At 46.8% G+C, this 23,433-nt stretch overlaps 2 protein-coding genes across 2 annotated transcripts; both read left to right on the plus strand.

Annotated features, from left to right (window-relative positions):
• Positions 1 to 7,138: 7,138 nt before the first annotated feature.
• LOC103632036 (AUGMIN subunit 3) lies at positions 7,139 to 17,989 on the plus strand. Its single transcript, XM_008653893.2, has 18 exons — positions 7,139 to 7,422; positions 7,982 to 8,018; positions 8,219 to 8,322; positions 8,704 to 8,899; positions 12,269 to 12,335; positions 12,551 to 12,654; positions 13,977 to 14,016; positions 14,358 to 14,412; positions 15,300 to 15,431; positions 15,640 to 15,709; positions 16,259 to 16,316; positions 16,417 to 16,472; positions 16,558 to 16,713; positions 16,817 to 16,928; positions 17,035 to 17,176; positions 17,322 to 17,397; positions 17,481 to 17,576; positions 17,695 to 17,989. Exons 1-18 carry the CDS (start codon positions 7,241 to 7,243, stop codon positions 17,821 to 17,823), a joined length of 1,812 nt encoding a protein of 603 aa, XP_008652115.1. The 5' UTR covers positions 7,139 to 7,240; the 3' UTR covers positions 17,824 to 17,989.
• A 1,307-nt stretch (positions 17,990 to 19,296) lies between these two features.
• On the plus strand, positions 19,297 to 21,676 carry LOC100283186 (C-Myc-binding protein). Its single transcript, NM_001156088.2, has 5 exons — positions 19,297 to 19,476; positions 20,008 to 20,080; positions 20,153 to 20,201; positions 20,335 to 20,458; positions 21,254 to 21,676. The coding sequence occupies exons 1-5, from the start codon at positions 19,474 to 19,476 to the stop codon at positions 21,296 to 21,298; spliced, it is 294 nt and encodes a 97-aa protein (NP_001149560.1). The 5' UTR covers positions 19,297 to 19,473; the 3' UTR covers positions 21,299 to 21,676.
• The last annotated feature ends 1,757 nt before the right edge of the window (positions 21,677 to 23,433 follow it).

The raw sequence follows: 23,433 nt of genomic DNA on the forward strand, positions 1-23,433 counted from the left end.
CCTGGGCTCCGCAGGTGTGGGGTCCGGATTGGGATCCAGACCCCCAGCAGCACTTGGGGGGGTGTCCACTCCATGATGAAGTCAGCCAGGATCTGGCTCTTGATGGTGTGACGAGGCTAGAAGTCTAGTTGGAACTCAGCGAGCTCCACCGCCCACTTGGCGATGTTGCCTGTGGTGTTAGAGTTGTGGAGGATGGCCCTTAACGGAAAGGAGGTCACCACCACGACCTCGTGTGCCTGGAAATAGTGGCGCAGCTTCCTGGACGCAACAAGTACAACATACATAAGCTTGTGCGTCTCAAGGTACCTGGCCTTTGCCTCATGGAGGACCTCGCTGACGTAGTAGACCAGCCTCTGAACGGTCCGGACCCCTGTAGCTGGTCCTGAGCCCTCAGGCTCTTGGCCTTCTTGTGCCGTCCTTTCGACGACCAGCACCATGCTCACCACTTCTATAGCCGCCGTGATGTATAAATACAATGGCTCCCCAGGTTCTAGAGCTACCAGTATTGGTAGGGACACCAGGTGCTGCTTCAACTCTTGAAAGGCTTGTAACGCCTCTTCGGTCTAAGAGAATGGGCCGGACTTTCGCAACAGCTTGAAGAAGGGTAGCGCCCTCTCAGCCAGCCATGAAATGAAGCGGCTAAGGGCGGCTAATGACCCCGTAAGCTTCTAGACGTCCTTAATACGGGCCGGAGGCCTCATCGCTTCAATCGCTTTGATCTTCTCCGGGTTTGCTTCAATGCCCCGATGTGAAACCAGGAACCCCAGCAACTTTCCTGCAGAGACACCAAAGACGCACTTGTCCGGGTTCAGCTTCGTGCGTGTTGCCCGCAGCTTGTCAAAGACCAGGGTTAAGTCTTCCACTAGGGTCGACCCTCTCTTAGTCTTGACTATGATGTCATCAATGTACACCTCCACCTTATCCCTAATCAGGTCCCTGAAAGTCTTACTCATCGCCCGCACAAATGTCGGCAAGGCGTTTTTCAGACCGTAAGACATAACAACATAGCAGTAAAGCCCATCCACTGTTACAAAAGCGGTATGCTCCCTATCTTCCCTAGACATCTGGATCTGATGGAAACCAGAGTAAGCATCTAAGAAGGACAAGAGGTCGCACCCGGAGGTAGAATCCACGATTTGATCTATACGCGAAAGTGGATACGGGTCCTTGGGACAAGCCTTATTAAGGCTGGTGTAGTCGATGCACATCCGAAGCTTCCCGTTTGCCTTTGGAACGATGACTGGGTTGGCCAGCCACACTGGGTGATGAACCTCTTTGATGAAGCCCGCGTGTAGCAGCTTTCGGACCTCCTCACGGATGAAGTCCTGCCGCTCAACGGACTGTCTCCGAGGCTTCTGACTCACCGGTTTGGCGTCAGGGTAGATCTTCAGATGGTGCTTAATCACCTCCTTGGGGATCCCATGCATTTGCGATGGTTCTCATGCGAAAATGTCGACATTTGCTCAGAGGAAGGCGACAAGCACGAGTTCCTATTTCTCCCCCAGATTGCCCGCTATGCGGGTGGTCTGGGAAGAATCCGCGCCGACCTGGATGGTCTTAACGAGTCCGTCGTCTGCTCCTGACAGTTGCACCTTGGGTACCTTGGTAGGCACCTTGGTACAGGAGGTCGAGGGGTCCCTCCCCCCGTCTTCTAGGCGAGCGGTCTCTGCCGCCAAAGCGTGTAGCTTCTCGACGGCTGCCAGCACGGCGACACGGTCGCCCTGCACGGTGAGGACCCTAGCAGGAGATGGCATCTTGAGGACCAAATACCCATAATGGGCAATGGCCATGAACCGGTAGAGGGCCGGCCTGCCAATGATGGCATTGAAAGGAAGGTTAACCTCCGCAACGTTGAACTGGACGTTCTCGGTGCGGAAGTTTTCCTCTGTCCCGAATGTAACCGAGAGCGTGATGCTCCCAAGGGGATACACCGGTTGAGCGCCCACTCCGGAGAATGGACGAGAGGGTCCCAGTCGGGACCCTAGGATCTGTAGCTACCTGAACGCAGCGTGGCTGATGATGTTGAGCCCAGCCCCACCATCGGTCAGAACATGATGCAGCTTGATGTTGGCAATGACAGGGGCGGTGATGAGCGGCAGTATGCCAACCCCTGCCATGTTCTCGGGGCAGTCGGATGCCCTGAAGGAGATAGTGGTGCTCTGCCACCGCTGGTGTGGGGCTGCCCTCGAGACCCATAGGGTCGCCGATAGGACCTCGCGACGCAGGGACTTCACGTTCCTGCGGGAGGTGAGTTCCTAGCTTCCGCCGTACATCACGTATAGCTTCTTGCGGCGGTCGTTATCATCACCGGAGTCGAAGTCTCCAGTGGGGATGTCCTTGAGGACCTACTCGGGGGACTGATACCCGAGGTCCCGTTCTCCCGCGGCCACATCACCGTCGTTGACCCTCTCCTTGCCAGGCCGACGATGAGGTGGGGAGCCATCCTTGGAAGTCTGCTCGCGCCGCTCGCTGATGCGCTTCGCGAGCTTGATGATCTCTTGCACTCCAAGGCGCTGTGGCGACTATTGGGGTGCACAGGGCATGAGCCGCTGTTGCCTCCCTGTGGCCGTGGGCGCTTGTTGCGCTCGTTCCGGCCCCTAGTCGTAGTTGCGACGACCGGAGCAGCAGACTGTGGCCTCTCGTGGCCGCGGTTCTTCTTCTTTTTCTTTTTGCCGTCCTGGGTGACGGCACCCGAGCCACCCATCTAGGCAACCATGGTCTGTGGTGCCGAGTGCCATGCACGACCCTCGGCAGCTCTGGCACACTTGTCAGCCAGAGCGAAGAGCGTGGTGACAGTTTCCACGTCATGCGTGGCCAACTTCTCCAGCATCTTCTCATCACGTACCCCCTGGCGGAAAGCGGTGATGATGGAAGCATCGGAGATACGAGGTATAGTTCCTCGTACCTTGGTGAAGCGGGAGATAAAAGCCCAGAGAGTTTCCCCGGGTTCCTACCTCACTGCATGGAGGTGAGCCTCCATGCCATGCTGTTGATAAGCACCGGCGAAGTTCGCTGTGAACTATGCACAGAGCTCTTCCCAGGAGTAGATCGATCCCGGGCCAAGATTCATGAGCCAGGTCTGGGCTGGCCCAGACAAGGCTATATGGAAATATGTTGCCATTACAACAGTGTCTTCACCTACTGCCATAATAGCGGTGACGTATACCTGCAAGAATTCCGACGAGTTTGACGTACCGTCGTACTTTTCCGGCAGGTGTGTCCGGAACTTGGATGGCCAAGTCACCGCATGGAGATGATCCGCCAGTGCGGCACAGCCCACGCCGGCCAATGGGACACTCGCCTGAATTCGGGCACCCCTTGGAGTTTGCGGCGCAACCGCGGTGAAGTCTGGGTCGAGGTTGCGACCCTCGATGTTCTGCCGGCGCTCACGCGCCCTCTCCAGAGAGACTTGGGCATCCTCGCCCGTACGCCTATGGTTGAGTTCTGCCCACATGTCATCAGGCCTCTCCAGAGAAACTGGGGCGTCCTCTCTCGCATGCCTGCGGTTGAGCTCCACCCGCAAGTCCTCAGTCGGTGCAGCCTTCACCGAGGGTGAGTGCACTAACGCCGATGCCTCGTGCTGACGCCGGAACGACCGAGGCCTGGGCCTGGCCGAGCCAGATTGTGCCATGCCAAGGAGACGATCGACATCGTCACGCCACTGCTTCATGGCCCCCGCGAGGCCGTGAAACTTGGAGGGTGGCATAGCAACTCCCTGGCTGCAGACAACGCCCCAGGAGCAACCCCTGATGGAGCTCGGGATGTCTGTGCAGGCGTGTGCTGCTGCACAGCGCGCACAGCAGCAGCACTAGGCGCAGGGTGGTTGGAGCTTCGTGGCATGGAAGATGCAGCTTCTTCCTCCATCAGGAAGTCTTCAGAAGTCAAGCCGTGGTGCCCGACGATCTGAACCATCGTGTCGAGTAGAAAAGCAGGCGAAAAACCTAAAGCCAAGGACCCCTACTTGGCGCGCCAAATGTCGGAGAGGAAATTCTCTGGCCGGGTGGCGGAACGCACCCGCCCTAAATCCTAAGATGAGGAGGGGCCTAAGCGTTTTGCCTACTAGGTGGATTCGGGATAAACACAAGAGCACACAAGGGTTTAGAGTGGTTCAGGCCACCGGAGCGTAATACCCTACCTCCACTTTGTATTGTATTGAGTGTCTGAGCACTTGAGCTTGAGCCTAGAGAACTTGTGAGTCTGCCTGAGGGTCTGCTCGAGAGCTTGAGTTGGGTCTGTGTCCTTGTCCTAGTAACGTTGTGTGCCTTCCCTTTTATAGCTCAAGGGAGGCACATACAAGGATGCTGAGCCCCGACATGCGGGCCAAGGAGCATAATGGAAGGAATACAGTATGGGAGTAACTAATGCTAGTCACGCCTGAGCAATCACCGGGCGCCATGATGTCTGCAGTCCACGCAGTATTGATATGCGGCGGCTGCTCCCTTGGTAACGTGCGAGTAGTGATGAGCGTAGTGCACGCGGCTGTATGGGCATGCCGCCTGCTAGTGGAATGGACAGGCACGCCGCCTGCGGAATGGATAGGCACGTCGCCTGCGGAATGGACAGGTCGCCGCCTGTCAGCGGAAAGGACAGGTCTCAATAAATGCAGAGGCGGCACACCGCTTGCCAGTGGAATGGACAGGAGGCACGTCTTACCCTCAATAAATGCAGAGGCCGCGTAGCCCAGAGGCCTTACGTCAGGCTCCACCCGTTGGCTTACGTCACGTGCAGTAGGCCACGTGGCAGCATCGGGTCTCCGCCCTGGCGGGAAGCAGAAGTGTATGCAGATAGGTCCGCACCAGACTAGGTCTGGACACGTGTCGGAACAGGACCCCAATGCCTATGTATGTTCTGTCCTGGGACCTTGGGACCCCATTGTGGGCGGCCCGGACCCTATACGGGAGGGTCTGGATCCCATTCCAGGGGTCCGGCTTGCACACGTGGCAGTCCTGGACCAACCTTGGAGGTCCGGACTGCATATCCAAGGGTTCGACGCTCTCCCATGGGGGTCCTGACTCACCGTTGATGCCTTAGAGCCTCCGGACCCGCCCATGTAGTGGAGTCGGGCACTACTGTGGACCCAGAGTAGTCGCCCGAGACTGGGGCGAGTCATGACCTGGTACCACACACAGCACCATTACCATGCGACTAAGAGATAGCCGCGTGGGCACTATGTCTTTATACAGTAGTAAGGGGTACCCTAGTTTCAGGGTACCGACAGTCATAAAAACATACCTCATTAGCCAGTCCAAATAATACATGGTATGCTGCTCTATCTTTAAGCAACTTGACCCTCTCCTCTTTCGTCTTCTTCGCAATATCAATTACCTTCCGGTTAAATAAAGATCTTTTACATATTTCTTTTCCTATGCTTGTATCATGCAACAGAGCTTAAAAACAAGAAACTACTTTGATATTTCAATGTAAAAAGGTATACCTCTTTCGCTTGCTTTGAATTGAGATTTGCTTCATTATGAGAATCCATCAGGTCACTTCGTAATTCTCCAATGGACCTTTCTAGCTTATAGCAGTACAACTCCAATTGTGACAACCTACCATTGATAAGGTCAGTGAATCCAACAAGTTATTTGATTGTTTCTTTATGCAACTTTCTATAGCATCTGTTACGATTTCATTAGCAACATTGCAGCAGCATGGAGCCATGGAGGAGATGCAGATGGTATAAGGCGATCAAGGCAATAAGAAAATGGGAGAGAAGACGAGGTAGCCTTAAAGGTATGTTGTACTGTCGTGCTCCTATCATAGGGAGCAGTGAAGGAACAGGAAATAAGGCAGTCCAGGGATTGCCTCCGCAGCAAAGCTGATCTTGTTCACGCCGAGAAGGTCGATCGAGGGGAGAGAAAGAAGGGGAGGAGTGTCATGTCGAGGAACACCTGTTGGAGCTCCAGGAAGCTGCGTTCTACATTGCGCGTCATGGCATGGCGGTCCTAGATCTCGTGCACCGCGACGAGAACGATGCCCAGCTCCACCACCCACGGTGGCCGCCGTACGGCGTCGCCCCCCTAGGGGATGACTGGATTTCTTTGCCTGTCATGTCGTCCTGCCATTAAAATGAACACAACGTCAGATCTCTATGTCCTTCCTCGATAATAGATTTAGGTGGAGGACTTGCCTCTGCCATTAACGGATTCTCCATGCAAGCGGACGAACATGGCGTGCCTGGATTCAGTGTCTATCACATCCGTGGTGCTCGCGGAGGGCGTCTGCCAAGCACAACGATTTGCCCTTCGCATTGGCGACATGCAAGCGGTGGAGTGCGTCATGGATGACCGACATCTCCACCTTCACCGCTTCCGCCTTCTAGAAGAACTCGCGTTGGCGCTTATCTGTGACGTCGCTGACGTCTGACTTTGAGAGCTCGATCTCGTCGCCTGCTGCCTCCAGTCCTTCATTGGCGCCTCCAGAAGCAACAACAACGCGGGGCCAGATCTGAGCAGGGAGGGAGAGGACACAACACCGGCGCAGCGTGTGAGGAAATCGGGTGAAATTCAGAAGTAAGATGTGAAGATACGTTACGACGGCTGGGCGAGGGGAACACAATGGGAATGGCGGACGCACGAACGTGGAGAGGGCAACACACGAAGCCGCTGCCAGAAATCGACATCAACGGTTGGGAAAAGATTCCGAGCGTCCCTAGCGATGCGGGTGGCCCGCGAGTGGAGGTGGTTGTGGCTAGCGGAGATTGCGCGCGCTTAATTCGGAGCTCGGAGGTTGCTGGGCGCGGCCAGCTGCGGGCCCATGCGATCGGACGGTCTAGATTCGTCGAAGGCAGAACGACAGAACGGGTAGGCTACCCTTGCAGCCTTAATATAGAAGTATAGATATAGATTCTGTTTTTTTATTAATTCGATTTGTGAGGTTTAGAACCAAAATTATTTTGATTTTCTGAAACATCAAAATTAATAACGACTAATTCGGTTCCAACCTTAATATAGAAGTATAGATATAGATTCTGTTTTTTTATTAATTCGATTTGTGAGGTTTAGAACCAAAATTATTTTGATTTTCTGAAACATCAAAATTAATAACGACTAATTCGGTTCCAATTAATTCCGGTTCGATTTTTTGGTTTTAGTTTAGTTTGCATAGACCCTGCACCAGGCCCCACCACCTGCCAGCCGAGCCAAGCCATTCCCACGGCCCCACCACTTTGCAAACTTCCATCCGACCCCTCCATTTCCTCACGCATCCCCACTGAGCACTGACCCCCACGCCGCCGGCGATGAGCGCGAAGCAGCTCTGCGACGCCCTGGCCGCCGTGGGGTTCGACGCCGGCGACGATCCTCTCGACGCGGATAGCCTCGAGTGGGCGTTTCTCCAGGGGGAGGACTCCCGCCGGATGCTTGCGTGGGTCTGTGCCCGGCTCCGCCCTGGCAACGTCCTCTCCGCCACAGACCTCGAGCTGTACGGACCGATGCCGGCCGAAACCCTCGTGCCTTCGTTAATTCTATGATATGATCGCAGTTGAAATGCGGTGCGCGAGGGCATTTTTTGTGGCGAAATTAGTCTAGTTTGGGGGCTGAATTGGCGGAGCTGGGCTTCCAGATTTCGGATGTGCGGCGCGGGAGGTATTAGGGCGCGGCTGGGCTTTGGTTTAGAATTTTGAATTGATCGGAATTGGCTTTACAAATTGTGTGGTTACATTGCAAAATGTTTGGAGGGAGTATGATGTGAAACTTGGGGAAGAGACGGGCTTGCATGAGAAGGCCACAACTTTGCATATGCAAGCTTTGATAATCGTGCATAATTAAGCTAAAACGGATCTATCAGAAGGGGATTGCTTGAATTGTCCATAGTGAAGCATACTAAGGGCTACAATGTGATGATATAACTTATAATGAGCAAAGTTGTGCGTGAAAGTATTGTATTAAAGAAAAACATCATTTTGCTACTGTATCGTCCTTTGTTCCGTTTGTAATGCCTCTCAGGCTAATACCAGTTGCAACTGTTCCATGAACTGCAGGTACGAGCAGCTTGAAATGGAAGGCAAGTTATTGAAGGTATGGATATTTTGGTTTCATTTTTTTGGGTTATTTCATAAGGCACTTGCATTGTGAATGTTGTGAGTAGCATGATTTTTTTAAAAAAAGATCCATTAAAACCAGTGTAGATCATAGATAAAGATGGCCGTGCATTGCTTTCATATAACTCAAACTATTAGCTCTATAAAACCCGCTCGTAATTTGGTTGTAATTTTCAGGGGGAAGACTTAGATTTTGCTTTTGATCGTATTTCGGCTTTCTCAGACAATATGGAGAATCAGGAATACATATTCTTGACGGAAGAAAGTCTTGAAGACATCTGGTAAGCTGTCTTACGTCCCTGCTTCTGAGAGCTGCACTTTCCTTACGACCCTTGCAAATATACCAAAACAGTTTTTCTTATATTTTGTTCTGCTCTAGTTTTGTTTTTTTTCCTGGAGTTTTGCCTGCACGAGTATGTCGTTTCGAGTTCGAGGTACCTCCTGTTCATTTCGTTTTGCACATGATCCACAGTGAGGGTGAATGTTGTCTAGTTCCTAACTTAGGAAATGGTTGAGTATTGGACTCTTAACATAACGAGTCTGACCTGGCTTGGGTATCAGACAGTGTAGTGTGACAAGGTTTGCTATGCTAGAAGATGCTTATCTTGTTAGTAGTTTGTTTGGATCTCTCCATTTATGGATTACTTTCTTTATTCTTCTAGTGAGTCAAAGCTTGCTCTTAGAGCTGAAGTTTCTGATTTGGAAAGGCAGCTTGCTTCTCTGGAGTGGAGGCTTGATATACTTACAGCACAAGCTACCACCATTAACCAGGGAAAGAAGTCCCGCTCATCTGCTAATACTAGAGCTAATGGACAACTTACTGGCTTAGATAAGATGTTTGCTAAGAGAAGTTTAGAGGTAATGTTCCTTGACTTTGTCCAAAATAAGTAAACCATACTATTATGCTGCCCAATCCATACCTAATTTCATTAGATGTTACTAGGATTTCTGTTTCATATTATATCACAGTACTCATGTCATCCATTGCCTGCTCCGTAATCATGGAATCAACAATCTGTGCTGATTAACCATGTAACATTATGTTAGAACTAGGGTTATGCGGGTAGTATGAGTGGTAGGTAGGTTTGGGGTCTAGGACCAGGACCCCGACACTTGGACGCAGTCGGGTTGCTGGGCAGAGAAGGTGCGGTACAGTTCACGCGATAAACACTTAAACAGTACCCGCGATGAACAGTATTGGTAGATGAGCAGTGCGCGAGGAACAATAAATGGTATAGGGGAAGCACAGGCAAGATACTTGCCTGCTTGATTTCTTTCTTAACCAAAGGGGTACAATATATAGGCTGTGATAGCAGCCCTAACAAACTAACCAACTCTATCCAGGAGTTCCAAACTAATGCTTATCCATCTAAACAAATTAACTGATACTTATCCATCTAAACAAACTAACTGATTTTATTAGGGCTAGGGCTGCTGGGCCGCCAGGCATAACATCTCTCCCGGCCTCCGAACACCGCTTGTCCTTGAGCTGGAAGGCAGGATTACGGGGTGGGGGATCTTCCCCAGCAGCTACTCCGTCATCGTCAGTGGACACCTCAAGGTAGAAGAGGCGTTGGCAGTGATGGCCTCGCACAAATAGTTCGTCACACTTGTAGCACAGACCATGTCGGCGTCGCTTCGCCATCTCTGCTGGGGTGAGGCGCTTGAACGTCGGTGTTGCTGGGGCAGAGGCCGTCGCCGCTGGATCGACCAACGTAGGGGATGGCGCAACCAGTAGATGTGGAGAGCGCTGGGGACGTCAGTCGGAGAACTGGATACGCCGCTCGTACGCCCGAGCAAGCGCCATGGCATGCTGAAGGTCGCCGGGCGCGCAGTTCAATGTCCATCTGGAGATGCCCGGGAAGTCCGGCGGTGAAGAGTTGTGCTTGTTGGTGCGGTGGTGGCACGGGCTCAGCGTGGCATAAGAGAGCCAGGAATCAAGCCTGGTAGTCCTCCACCGTGGAGCGGAACGGCAGGCGTGCCACCTCGCCCAACGTGTTGCTGAGCAGGGGAGGCCCAAAACGCTGCTGGCACAAAGCTTCGAAGCGTGACCAGTGCAGCGTGGGCTCGTCGCGCCGCAGCATGAAGGACCATTGTTGTGCAGCGCCCATGAGATGGTACGCAACCAATCAGACTTGTCCATCTCCGACGTCCCCTGATTGTAGAAGATCTCACAGCGGGACAACCAACCAATATGATCTTCCTCGCCATCGAAGTTAGGAAAGGGAAGGTTATGGTTGTGAGGGTGCTGCTGCGAGGGGGGGGGGTGCTACGGTGGGGGCCGGGAAAGCCTGGGATTGGGGATGGGGAGTGGGGGAAGGGAATTCAGTGTATGGGCAGGGGGACGGAAGGGTGGATTGGTGCTGTGGAGACAAGGGCAGCGGTAGCCGATGGGGCGACGACATTGGAGGTTGTGGGTACAAGGATAGGGGTGGCGGATGGAGGTAGTGCCAGGGGCAGGGAGGGAACCACAACGGGCGCCGTGGGGATGCTCCCCATTGTCGAGAAAGCCGTAGGGGTAATCTTGTGCAGCGGAGGGGAAGACATGGGACGACGATGAAGGATCGATCACAGACAAGACCGGCGCGAGCTGGACCTCGATCGCCCCCAACCGGGGGTCAACGTCGATAGGTGGTTGATGATCAACGTCTGGGAGTCCTACACCTGCCGCTGTAACGCCATGAAGGAGTCCTGTGACACGGGTGCAATGGGCGACGTGTTGGTGGCGATTGCTGCCCCGAAGGTCACCAGGATGGGGCCCGTCGCCGGGGGAACAGAAGGCTGGGAGGGTCGCCCAACATCCTAGGTGCTGACGAATAACATGGTTTATTGGACTGTTTGGTCCATAAGTTATTTATCCAATTCATGTTGTTTTCTTTTGATATTGTTTTATATCAGTTCCTTACTAGTTAAATCGAAGTTTATGCTTCTTTCTCACATGTTATGTTCTTTTTGAATGTCGCCTAGAGGGGGGGTGAATAGGCGGAATCTGAAAATTATAAACTTAAGCACACACTACAAGCCGGGGTTAGTGTTAGAATTAAACTCGAGTCCGAAAGAGAGGGTGAAAAACAAATCAAAGGCAAATGAAGCGGGTGACACGGTGATTTGTAGGTTCGGTTCTTGCAAACCTACTCCCCGTTGACGTGGTCACAAAGACCGGGTCTCTTTCAACACTTTCCCTCTCTCAAACGGTCACCTAGACCGAGTGAGCTTTTCTCCTTAATCAACGGGTCACTTAGACCCCTTACAAGGACCACCACAATTTGGTGTCTCTTGTTTGATTACAAGTGTCTTGAGAACAAGAATGGGGAAGAAGAAAAGCGATCCAAGCGGCAAGAACTCAAATAAACACAAAAATCCCTCTCTCACTAGTCACTAATTGTTTGGAGTGATCTTGGACTTGGAAGAGGATTTGATCTCTTGTTTGTGTCTTGGAGTGAAGTCTAGAGCTCTTGTATTGAATGCAATGGCTGAAAACTTGAATGCCTTGAAGTGTGGTGGTTGGGGGGTATTTATAGCCCCATCCACCAAAATGGCCGTTGGGGAGGCTGTCTGTCGATGGGCGCACCGGACAGTCCGGTGCGCCACCGGACACTGTCCGGTGTGCCAGCCACGTCACCCAACCGTTAGGGTTCGACTGTTGGAGCTCTGTTAGCCTGGGCCACCGGACAGTATGGTGGTGCACCGGACAGTCACTGTTCACTGTCCGGTGCGCCTTCTGGCGCCTGCTCTGACTCTGCGGGAACTGTCCGCGCACTGTAGCGTTCACTGTTCACTTTTGCAGACGACCGTTGGCGCTGTAGCCGTTACTCCGCATGGCACACCGGACAGTCCGGTGAATTATAGCGGAGTGACATTTTCCAGAAACCCGAAGCTGAGGAGTTTGGAGTGGATCTCCCTGGTGCACCGGACACTGTCCGGTGACACACCGGACAGTCCGGTGCGCCAGACCAGGACAACCTTCGGTTGGTTTTGCTCCTTTCTATTTGAACCCTTTCTTGGACTTTTTTATTGGTTTGTGTTTAACCTTTGGCACCTATAGAACTTATAATCTAGAGCAAACTAGTTAGTACAATTGTTTGTGTTGGGCAATTCAACCACCAAAATTATTTAGAAAAATGTTTGACCCTATTTTCCTTTCACTTTTCTATATGAATTCATTCTAGCAATTAACAAGAGAAGATTTTGTTCTCTGTTCTGACTTTTTTTAGAACTCTCCGATAGATGAATGCAATACTTGGAAAACTTACTGCATCCACACAAGAGTTGTCTTACTATCACTCAGAAGCTGGTATTCTTCTTTCTCTTAACATGTAGAATGCAAATGATTTCATCTGATTGCATTTGTTGACATGCATTAGTCACTTGGTACTTCCATTTTGACTTGTATACACATGCAAATATGGTCATTGTCTAGGGCACAACTTGTCATATATAAGTGTATATTTGCTGGTTGTTTAAGTTCTTGTCAATCTTTTGAAATGCACATCATTTTCTCCCTCGCAGATATCGGGGTCTACCTATCATACTGTGACTTCCAGCCTTATGTGAGGAGTGCCCTGGCTTGTACCAAGGAACTAAACAAATGGTTCTCTAAGAAGTTTGAGAAGGTTTTTTGCTTTCATGATCTTGCCATTCCTATATTAAATGCATTTTATGTTTAGAAACTTGATTTTACTACTAAAAAAACTCGACCTACGGGAGGGGGGGGGGTAAGACAACCCTCGAGCATTATATTAAGAAGAAGACCTTCTCACGCAGGCAGAGGCGAAGCTAGCACAACAATGAAGGTGGTGCACTACTTAAGAAACTTGTGAATTTTCTTGTGATATATAATAAATATTACTCAATTTACAAAGGAATTCTTGATATACTCTGGTGCCTGTGCATCAGGCAAGGACTGCCTGGCGTCGCCCCTGCACGAGAAAACCTTTGAACCCCTACCCCACCCATACACAGCGGCACCGTAGCCCATGTGAGAACACGGCCGGGACCGGCCTTAGACCTATGCTTTGGCGTGGGATATGCGAGGGGATTTTTTTAACCACAGCCTGAAATTCGCTTTCACAGGGAGTCGAACCCAGGAACTAAGGAGTGCTACTTAGACCACCTAACTGTAGAAATGTAGCTAGAATAATATCGATTGATTGCATAACTGGGTAGAGAGGTTACACATATATAGGCAAGGATCACGGGGTTTTAGAAATACCCAATCACAGATTGATCCTTGCCTAATCAGCTCATATACCCTACCCTATTCTGGCAAGAGTACATGGGGAAGGTAATCATATGTGTAGCCCTGTTCTAGCTTACCAAAACTGACTAACATGCCCCCGCAGTCTGATCGTCGGTGGAACGAACGTTCAGACTGGTCCTAAACTCCGTAAAAACAGAGGACGAAAGACCCTTGGTGAATATATCAGCGTACTGTGATGACGTTGGAAAATGAAGAATGTGAATGTCACCACAAGCAACACATTCCCGCACAAAGTGGAGGTCAATCTCGATGTGCTTGGTGCGCTAATGCTGAACTGGGTTGGAGGCCATGTAGATTGCGCTGATGTTGTCGCAGAAGACCACTGACGCAGTGGTGTCTGTAACTCGGTGAGGAGCTGTCGCAGCCAGGAAGCCTCGGCGACTGCACGATAGTCAGCTTCAGCGCTGGAGCGAAAAACCATTTTTGGCGCTTGGACGACCATGAGATGAGGTTGTCACCTAGAAAGACTACATAGCCTGAAGTAGACCTGCGAGTGTCTGGAAAACTACAACAGTTTTTTTTGAGTGGAAACAACTATAATAAATTATCACCTTATAAACAAAATACCGGTATTGTATCTAGAGAAAACTAAATTATCAGAGACAAATTTGCTTTCAGTTTGAATAAATTTACCACCTGCTTGCTCACCAAACTTGTCATGGCGGTATATGATAGGGACCACTCCAACTTGTTGTTCAAGATGACAAGTTAAGAGGTGAGTCTATTTCCAGACATATTCTCATAATCTTTATTTTGCCAGCAGGAGCAGCTGAAATTATTGACATTTCTTGTTTATTTTCATTTCATAATCACCTTAAATTTGGGCAAATCCTATCGCTTCATGTCTTCTGTTTGTGAATCCTCTTTTCATACTGCACTCTGTAGATTTGCATAGCAGTTATACTATATGCATCTCAATTACATTTAGACATGGATTTAGTCTTCAACATGAAACCAAACCTAGTAATTCATATTCCTTTTTCTTTCACATGTGGTTTAACAATTTATGCCAAAGTGGTATTAGACCATTAAGCAATTTACGTTCCTTCTGCGCAGGAGATCCGGTAAACTCCCACCATTTTGTTGTCGAACTGAGCCGAATTAACTCCATGTAAGTACCCTATCAATGTGGATTTTTTTATTACTACAGATCATTGCACCTTCATTTTTCTTTTGAAATGTATTAATTTTTTTACCATCAGAAAAGTTCCATAGTTTTACTGCCAGGGCTTATCCTGCTTCTGCAGAAGGATAATTTTTTTTCTTTCGAGCATAGTATTTTGATGAATTTTGGCACGAAGGATAAATTTTTTACCATCAGAAAAGTTGCATACTGTTGCACCTTCATTTTTCTTTTGAAGGATATATTTTGATGAATTTTGGCAGAAGGTGTTGATAAGAAATCAATTTGAAGTTTAATTAGCTTCATGTTTTGCAGGGAACAAGCGGTATTTAGTTGGGTTTTGGAAGGAATTTTCGCATTGAATTTAGCTTATTAGTTTGTTTTCTTCAGCTTGGCATCAACTTTAAACATCTCTGTGGTAGTGTGGAGTCTTTTATAGTGCCATCTATTTCTGGTCTCATATATAACCAACCATCCCAGTTAACCCTAAGCTACTAGTTTAATCACTTCACTGTACAAGTAAACTACGCCACAATAAAAAATGTTTTTTTTCATGATTCATTTTTTTTGAAAGAAAAGCTGAGGAAAACCCCCGCAGCAAAAAAATATTAAATAAAAAGATGCAAGCCAGAAAACAAGGTTACTGGACGAACCAGAGAGGCAAACGGGAGAGAGAGAGTGGGAGAGAAGGGAGAGGAAGAGGAGAATCAGCTATCTAGAGTTTAGCCATGATAGAATCTAGATTTCTTTGTTGATCTCTTCAGATGTACAGTTTTTATCTTTTATATGCATACTTTATTGTTATCATCTAAGGAATGTCGTGTCTCTTTTCTTTTGAGGGGATTGCTATTCTGATGCTGCTCATTTGTTGACAGATTTGCTAAAAGTAAGAGACAGTACATAGAAGCACAAGTAGAATATGCTAAAGAAGAAGCTATACTATCAGTTCTGAGAACTCAGTTGGCATCCCAACAGTCATATATTCATCAGGATAGCCATTCTCTAAGGTATGCAGGATATGCTTAATTACAGATTGACAGCTAGTGGAGCATGATTAGTTGATTTTGAAAGCTTAACTATACTACAACAGCATGACATTATTCTTATTGGTTTCTTTGAGTTTCAACATTAACCAGTTGAAATATAACAAAATCCACTGGCATTTCTCTTATCACTAATATGTTTGATTTGTGGTTTCACTTGTTTCATATTCAGGAGGAAAAACTCCGAACTTGCTGAAGAGCTTAAAGATCTTTCCCATCAAGTGCAGGAATACTTATCTGAGGTACATTTGTTACAAGATTTTTTTCATTGATAGAACATGAGCACCCTAAGAAGGTATCTGATTGATCTCAATAGATGATGTGTAGTTGCTAGGTTACATTACTAGAAACCTTGGTTTGATTTTTTTTGCCTGTCAACTGTCAAGCACTCAAAGATTTTACAACAGTGTTGTAACTCGTTCTATCAAGAGCTCTTCCTGTTTTAGCTGAATTGAATTAACAAACAGTGAAGCGAAAGATTTTCCAAAAAAAAAGAAACTAATAGTCACATACTTAATCAAAATCGTTTCCACATTCTGAATGTTGTGTTCTAGTGTTCTTCATCCTCGACTCCAATACATTGTTTTGAGATATGGTTACTCAATGCTCTGTTTCTCATAGTTTATCTATTCCTGAGTCAATTTCTGGCGCCTTTATCATCCATGTAGATGTCCTACTGTGCTTTACTTGGGTGAGTTCCAATTGTTTTCTGGTGGTGTACAAAGTTAATGTCTGTATTGATCATTGTTTCTTTGCACTATTAACTTCTTTATGTATTGCCCTTTATTCAGACTGTTACAGGCCTGTGTGCAGACCTTGCTCGGCTTTCAGGTGCAAATATTTTGGAAGGTGTGATCTTCATGACATTATAAATATATAAATATTTTCCTTTTGCATTCCCGAGTGAATAGTATGGCATGTTTGTAACTATGAATTCATGACCTTCTAGGAGATCACAATTTAAAGCTTCTGCGCCAGGACTGCTACATAAGTCATCAGAAGAAGGTGCCTTATGAGTTTGACAATTGCTTGTAGCAACCCATCTTTTTACCTGATAAGTGGTCACGTAGACACTCTTTATATCTTGCAGTTCATCAACCATCTTGTCAATCAACTTGCTGCTCACCTATTTCTAAAGATAGCCTGCCAGCTCGAAGAACAGATAAAAATATCGAGTGCCTACTCATTTCTGAAAGCTGTAGAATTGGAATTGCAGGGCTACTTCTCAGCTTTTGATGGCCGCCTGGTATTGTAGCCGAGTTCATCCGTTAAGACAGCATATTATTTAGCCTCTTATCATTTCCACTTGTGTTCTTACAAATTAGAGTGTCTACTACATGGATATATAGGGCCGGTACAATTTAATTGATCAAGCAGCATCTGAAATGTTTGAAGAGGGATCAGTTGACGACAGTGATTCTTATCTTCATGCTGTGAGGGATATCCTTAGCAGTCACTCGAGTAAGCTGGCTCCACCTACAATTCCTATATCCACATGTACTTGGGATGTTCTTTTGACTATCAAGCTGGAGTAATCCATTCAGCTTTTCAAAAAAATTTTTTGTAGGTTCCCAAGCAACGTCACCAGAATATGTGTCATCATATGGTTTGATCGGGCAGATAACAGAGCTGCAGGATGAGCTCCAGTACCTTCAGCATGAGACCGAAAATGTCCTTCCACGTGAGCGAGGAAGATGCACCGACGAACTGTGAGTTGTCCTAGCTCATTGTGCCTTGCAATTCCCCCCCAACGATTATGTCACAGCTGAACTTGACATTAACAAACCCCTACTGCTAGAATAATATGCTACCCCCTTGGTCTGATCATCCCATACTTCTCTACCTCTTTGGCAGATGCAGGATGATCCAAACACTGGAGCAAATTCTCGCTGTGTCCCTTTCTGATGAGCAACCAAAGCTGACACCATGGGTACCTTGCTCTCATCTCTCCACTTTTTATTTCGTAATTTGCTGTCACTAGTGGACTTCACACTTTTTTCCCCCTCGCTGCAGCCATTGGCGCATTCACTTGAAGACCTCGAAATGGTCAGCCAGCAGGTCTCCGCTTCCGTTAGTGAGGTGACACTAGCTCGAGACGAAAAGGCCGAGGTACTCTTTAACATTTGGCCATTTGGCGTTTGCACAATCTTGGGTTCAGAACACTTCACGCCTTTCCTTGAGTTGGCTTAAAGTTGCTGTCTATCTATATTTACGAATTTTTCTGCAGAAGCTGAAACAGCCTTCACGCAACGCGCAGCAGGAAAGGCAGGTGTTCTCAGATTTCTTCTGCCACCCGGAACGACTCGAGAATCGAGTGGAAGAGCTGCTCTCCCGCTTTAGAGCTCTCCCTGAGTAGTACCGTCCATTTCATTTGCCAAGATGGGTGGAGGAACCCTTGGCCCTCCGATTTTCAAACGGGCATCGTGTCTCATTGCCTATTCGTTTCTTTTTCTCGTGTCTGGACGACTGGAAGTGCAGTTTTTTGCATATATATATTCAAAAGCACGCGGCACAGTTTTTTTTTTGACTAAGATAAGACATCGTCTGTGGTTTACCCGGCCCGGCGTGTTCAGTTGATAAAAGGAAGTGTATCAGTTGATAAAAGCGTAATTCGTTCAAATAGTTTACTCAAATCTTTGAAGTATTGTTTGTCGCCAAAATGAGAGAGCGCTTAAAAAGAGAAGTAGCACGCCCTATAGACTATACTATAGTGGGAGGATCAATCACCTGCTTGTTTTAAAAAGATAAAGCCTGCTATTTGAATAGTTAGTTTTCTTATGTCTTAGAACGGTTGGAGTAAGACGAGGACAAACTATTAGGGCTGGTTTGGTGTACGGTGAAATGGAGATCTATTAAGATGAATCTTCTTGCTATTCTATTAAGAAATTCCTTTACTATTTAAAATTGAATAGCTTGAGAATTTCTTCTCCATGAATACTTTCTATTTCTCTGTCCATTAAACCAGTCCTTAGAGACCTGATCTTCCATGTTAACAAAACGTGTTGGAGATGCTCTCAGGTCTACAGTACTAGTAGAAAACTGAAACATCCAAACGGGTCTTAAATTACTGTTTTGCTATGTGATTGAAATATCGAGTGGGGATTACAAGAAATAGTAATAAACTTTAATATACAGTAGGAACTACTCTAAGCATAAGATATAGCTAAGACACATATAGTCATGTATAAAATTTGTTTTTACTATATTTGTTGTCACAGCTAGAATATTCAATAAATTTAATGCACTAATTAGCTATATCTTTTGTCTCGAGCTAAGAGATGTGTCTTTATCAAAAAAACATACGGTCTGATTGGTTGCCTGCTACTCGTCAACCTGGTTCTGCGTATGCGTTGACCATGCCGCAACTTTTGATTGGATGCTTGTATTAGAATGGTTGAGCCTGCATGTGTGGGTGTATCTTATACCAAATCAAATTCTTTTGGTTGCATGCGCATGAACGCAGAAAAATGGAGTTTGGGACAAACAGGGGCGCACGCGCCATGCATTAGTTGAGATAGTGGTCAGTGGTGGATTCAGAAATAGATCAAATGAGTCCGAACTATGGGTTCTGAACTATATATTGAGGAGGCTAGAGATAGCCGTAATGTGAATGAAGGGAGCCACCATAAAGAGGATACGTGAATTACAAACGTGTGTCTTACATGTCGGTAGCCTGCAGCATGCTATTATGCCTTTGTATCCTGTAAACATGGATCTCCTTCATATGACTATGTTAAAATCAATACAAAATACTAAATGCTGCTTAGACTGCTAGACGGAGGCTATAATCTCACTGGCCGGTTCTGAACCTGCCCCTAAAAAGACACCTATTCTACATGCCGACACTTCGTCGAGGACATGAGCCAGCTACTTACTCGGCTTCGCGGCAGTACAGATCCGGCCGACACTTCGTCGTCAAGCTCTCGCCATTTGCAACTCCTTGCTCCGCCGACCTCGACGCAAACTACAACTTCTCGCTTGCGCCTGTCCAGGATCTGCTCTCGCCATGGTACCGCCCTCTTTCTCGGCCTCTGAAACCACCCCCTCTCTCCCCTGCCCCCTCCTGCATTTGCTGCCGTTCTTCGATGCAGGTTGCAGGGACGGACCCAAATAGGGGGCCGAACATTCCCTTAGAGTTCGCACGCTTGCTGATGCAGTGCAAGCCTGCAACCTGACGCAGAGGTGCGCTAGTGCCAGGTGCGGCGAGCCAGCAGGCCAAGGAAACCGCCCCAGGGGTCCAGGTCTCCTCACGGCGACGGGAGAGCGCGAGCCAATGTGGAGCGATTAGTTGGTCGCTGCTGCCAATTGTTCTGCATGCGGCTTGATTTCCTCTAGACTGTAGTAGTTTCACTTCCTCTTGAGTTTTAGGCCCAGGATAAACAAAGCTTTCCTTTTTCCCTGCAAACAAGTACTCCTAACCATTGGAATTGACAGCATGTAAGCTGTAGACAAAGCCCAACCTAACCCACGACTCTGCTTATTGCTTATTGCTTCGTGCTGCGTTCGCCTCCCAACGTGATGTTTATGACTTGGTTTACAGGACAGGGAAGCCAAGAAAGAAGCGTTCAGGAAGTATCTTGAATCCAGTGGCGTGCTCGATACCCTCACGAAAGGTTTGTGCTCCATCCGCTGTAGATCACTATGGTTATGTAACTGGCTAGTTACATCTTCATCTTCCCATGCAGCTCTTGTGGCGCTGTACGAGGAGAACGATAAGCCTTCATCTGCAGTCGAGTAAGTTGGCTCATGTAAAATCTACTAGCGACTGAGATTTCCTTTTCCGTATTTCGTTCACGAAATGGCGATCTTGGTTCAGTGGCCCCTAAGCATTTCTCCTGTGGCTTCTAACATGTTTGTATCCCCATAGATTTGTTCAGCAGAAGCTGGGTGGCCCGTCAATCTCTGACTATGAAAAGCTCAAGGCAGAGAAGCTGGACTTGCAATTGAAGTATGATAAGCTTTTAGAGACCCACAAGGAAACATGCAGACAGGTATGCGATGTTACTGTGTTGGCACTGTACACTACTCTGTCTATTTACACGGCACACTTAATGTTCAGTAGCATTTGGTGTTACAACTTTCACCAAATTTGCGTACGTGGATATAGATACTCCACAGAAATGTCATGTATGATTAAGAAGGGTTAGTTGTTATTGTCTTAAAGCTTACTGCTTGTTTGAAGTAATTCTGCTTATTTGATGATGAAACTCCTGCACTCCAATAATGTACTCATAGCAACAATTCTGTCTTTAACTTAAGTGCGGGATGTTCTGAATTCCACTAGACTGCATAATGTTCAGCTGACCCAATTGGATGTTTTTGGATGTAGAAATACCAATATACATTTAAAAAACAAACTCATTTTCATCACACTGTGATCTGGCAAAAGTGTTCTGTCATGCAAGGCCAGGTTTTTCTCCTCAAGTCATCATTCTTGTGTTTTGGTTCTATGCATAAAAATTTTAGTTAGATTGAGAGGTAGGTTGCGGCAAGGAGTGATGGCATTTCTGAACCAGTTTATCCTGTGGATTTCTAAGTTCTAGTTAACTTATTTGTGTTGTTTCCTCATATGTCTGTTAGCATTCTAGACTTGCAAAGCCCTATGTTTTTTTTGGGGGGGTGGGGGGCTTGTATGTTCTGAACACAAGATGACATTCATCTGGTGTTCTGTAAATTTCAGTTATGATATCACAATTTTGTTGTGAATACCAAGCAGAATTCACATATGATTTCAACAAAAGTGAATATGGCATGGATCAGTTGTTGATGTCTATCTCATTTTGCAGCTGGAGGAACTTAAGAATATGAAGTACGGTGCACCCTGGAACTGAAATAACGTGTGTTGACATTGTAAATGTATCATGAAGCATGTACTTTTTACACCTCTCTGAAGCATTGCTAAGCTCTTTATACAATGGAAACATCTCTCATGTATCTGATTTTAGCCATCTGGATCCCTTTTGGATTATGAAGACACCCAACTCACTGTAGGTCCCAGGTATCAGATATCACCAATGCAGGATAAAGGATGTGACAACTATCATAGTTGAACCATGAGCAATTGTTTAACCAGTAATACAGTATCGACAAAGAGTGTGGTCTATTGACTTGAGACTTCTCTTGGCATGGCTTGTAAGCAGATTTTAGTAGATTTCAGTGGAAGAGATATGGCGTGCAACGATACGTGTCAAGATCGTTGGGAAATTTCGAATAAAAACATGCTCAAAGAAATGTTATCTGTGAGCAATGCTAAAGGGTGATGGTCGGATTAACCGTTCGTCGATAGAAATATTTTTTATGATACAAGGCAAAGTTCTAGGATAAAAAAACAATGATCTACTTTCTACAGGGAAAATGTTCTAGATTCAAGACAACTGTCCAGATTTAGGAAAAATAAAATTATACTCAATAATATTTTACAATATATGTCTATTAGTCTATACCATTATATAATCTACCAGTTTATCATTGTTGGAGACTTGTCCTTAAATGCTATGAATTAAGAACAATGCAACACAGAAATCGTTAAACGTTAAAGTCTTTCGTCCTTCTAAACATTATTCCCCTTAGAATATAATGAGTTTCGGACGAAGGTCATGAAGGACATACCTTCATCAGTATAATAAATAATAAAAAGGGCATTCGCATAAAATATGAGAAATGTCATAAATATTTAAATATTACCATTAATTCATTTTTATTTCTATCATTATAGAAATTATAACAAATTACAAATGTACCTTCGGCTTGAAGGAAAGCAAGAGTACAAGAGTGACGCAAAAGCAAATGCCAAGTCAGCGTGAACAGTACAGGGGTACTGTTCACCTATTTATAGACACGGGACGCAGCCCATGTAAAATTACATTCATGCCCTTTGTATTTGCTAATAATTCTATAATAATCCATCGAGGTCAAAATAGCCCTTTCCTCTTTAAGTCGGTTTCCTCTTTTCTGCCATCATGCCGAAGCTTTCTTGTGCACAGCTTCGGCTCTGTTCCATCCTTCGTTCTATTTGTGTTGCTTCGTACAGCAGTTTTGACCTGTCCGAAGGGTCCATGTCTGAAGGTACCTGTTCATGTATTATACTCCAGAAATATTGTCAAATCACGTTTTTAAGGACCTTTAGAAGCCGAAGGCCCCCAACAGTAGCCCCTCGCAATGTTAATTTGTTAGAATGATAAATTCAGATTGCGATATGGACGAAGGCCTTAAGCCGAAGGTCCGAAAAAACACCTTCCCTTTGCTAGAATAGCAACAATCATTGACAAGCGGGACCCTCCGGTTCACAACGCACTAGGCGTATAAATAAGAGCTCACCCCGAGTTCATTTGGCACGCTTTCTTGCCGTCTGCTCTTGCTTACTCAATTTTTTAGCTCTTGCGTACCAACATTTGGTGGGCTTTTTAATTTTTTTTAAGCTTCGACTTTTAGAGCACTTTTCTCAGCATTTTCGAAGATGTCTGAAGACAAGAAAGCTGTCGCTGAATCGAAGTTAAGCCTTTCCGAAGAAATGAATCTCAGCTTCCTCGAATCAATAGCGAAGACAAACACAGAGAAAATTACTAAGGAGATTCTAGAGGGCCTCTTTGAAGATACTGGTGATAGTGACAACTATGATGTGGAAAGTGGTGGTGAAGATTCCGAAGATCGACCTTGGCGACCAAGCCACTCAGTTTTTGGGAAATCAAGCATCAAGCAAAGCCATCTTGCCAATATGAGGGGTAGATATTTTCGGGACTTGTCTATTGTGAGGGCTCACGAAGGAGAGAAAACTAGTCCGACTCCCGAGAAGAATGAAGTTGTGATATTCCGAAGCTTCTTAAAGGCTGGACTTCGATTTCCCTTGAGCAGTTTTGTCGTGGAAGTTCTGAAGATATTTGAAATCTACCTCCATCAAATTACTCCTGAAGCAATCATCAGGATGGGCATCTTCGTATGGGTTGTGAAGAGTCAGGGTTTGGAGCCA

The sequence above is a fragment of the Zea mays genome, chromosome 7, assembly GCF_902167145.1.
Source record: "Zea mays cultivar B73 chromosome 7, Zm-B73-REFERENCE-NAM-5.0, whole genome shotgun sequence".
NCBI classification, from domain to species: domain Eukaryota; kingdom Viridiplantae; phylum Streptophyta; class Magnoliopsida; order Poales; family Poaceae; genus Zea; species Zea mays.

Coding starts and splice junctions, on each gene's coding strand:
- LOC103632036 (XM_008653893.2), top strand. CDS start 7,241: ATGAGCGCGAAGCAGCTCTGCGACGCCCTGGCCGCCGTGGGGTTCGAC. Junction 15,432..15,639: donor CAGGATAGCCATTCTCTAAG/GTATGCAGGATA, acceptor TTTCATATTCAG/GAGGAAAAACTCCGAACTTG. Junction 17,577..17,694: donor CTCGAGACGAAAAGGCCGAG/GTACTCTTTAAC, acceptor ATTTTTCTGCAG/AAGCTGAAACAGCCTTCACG.
- LOC100283186 (NM_001156088.2), top strand. Junction 20,202..20,334: donor AAGCCTTCATCTGCAGTCGA/GTAAGTTGGCTC, acceptor GTATCCCCATAG/ATTTGTTCAGCAGAAGCTGG. Junction 20,459..21,253: donor ACAAGGAAACATGCAGACAG/GTATGCGATGTT, acceptor CTCATTTTGCAG/CTGGAGGAACTTAAGAATAT.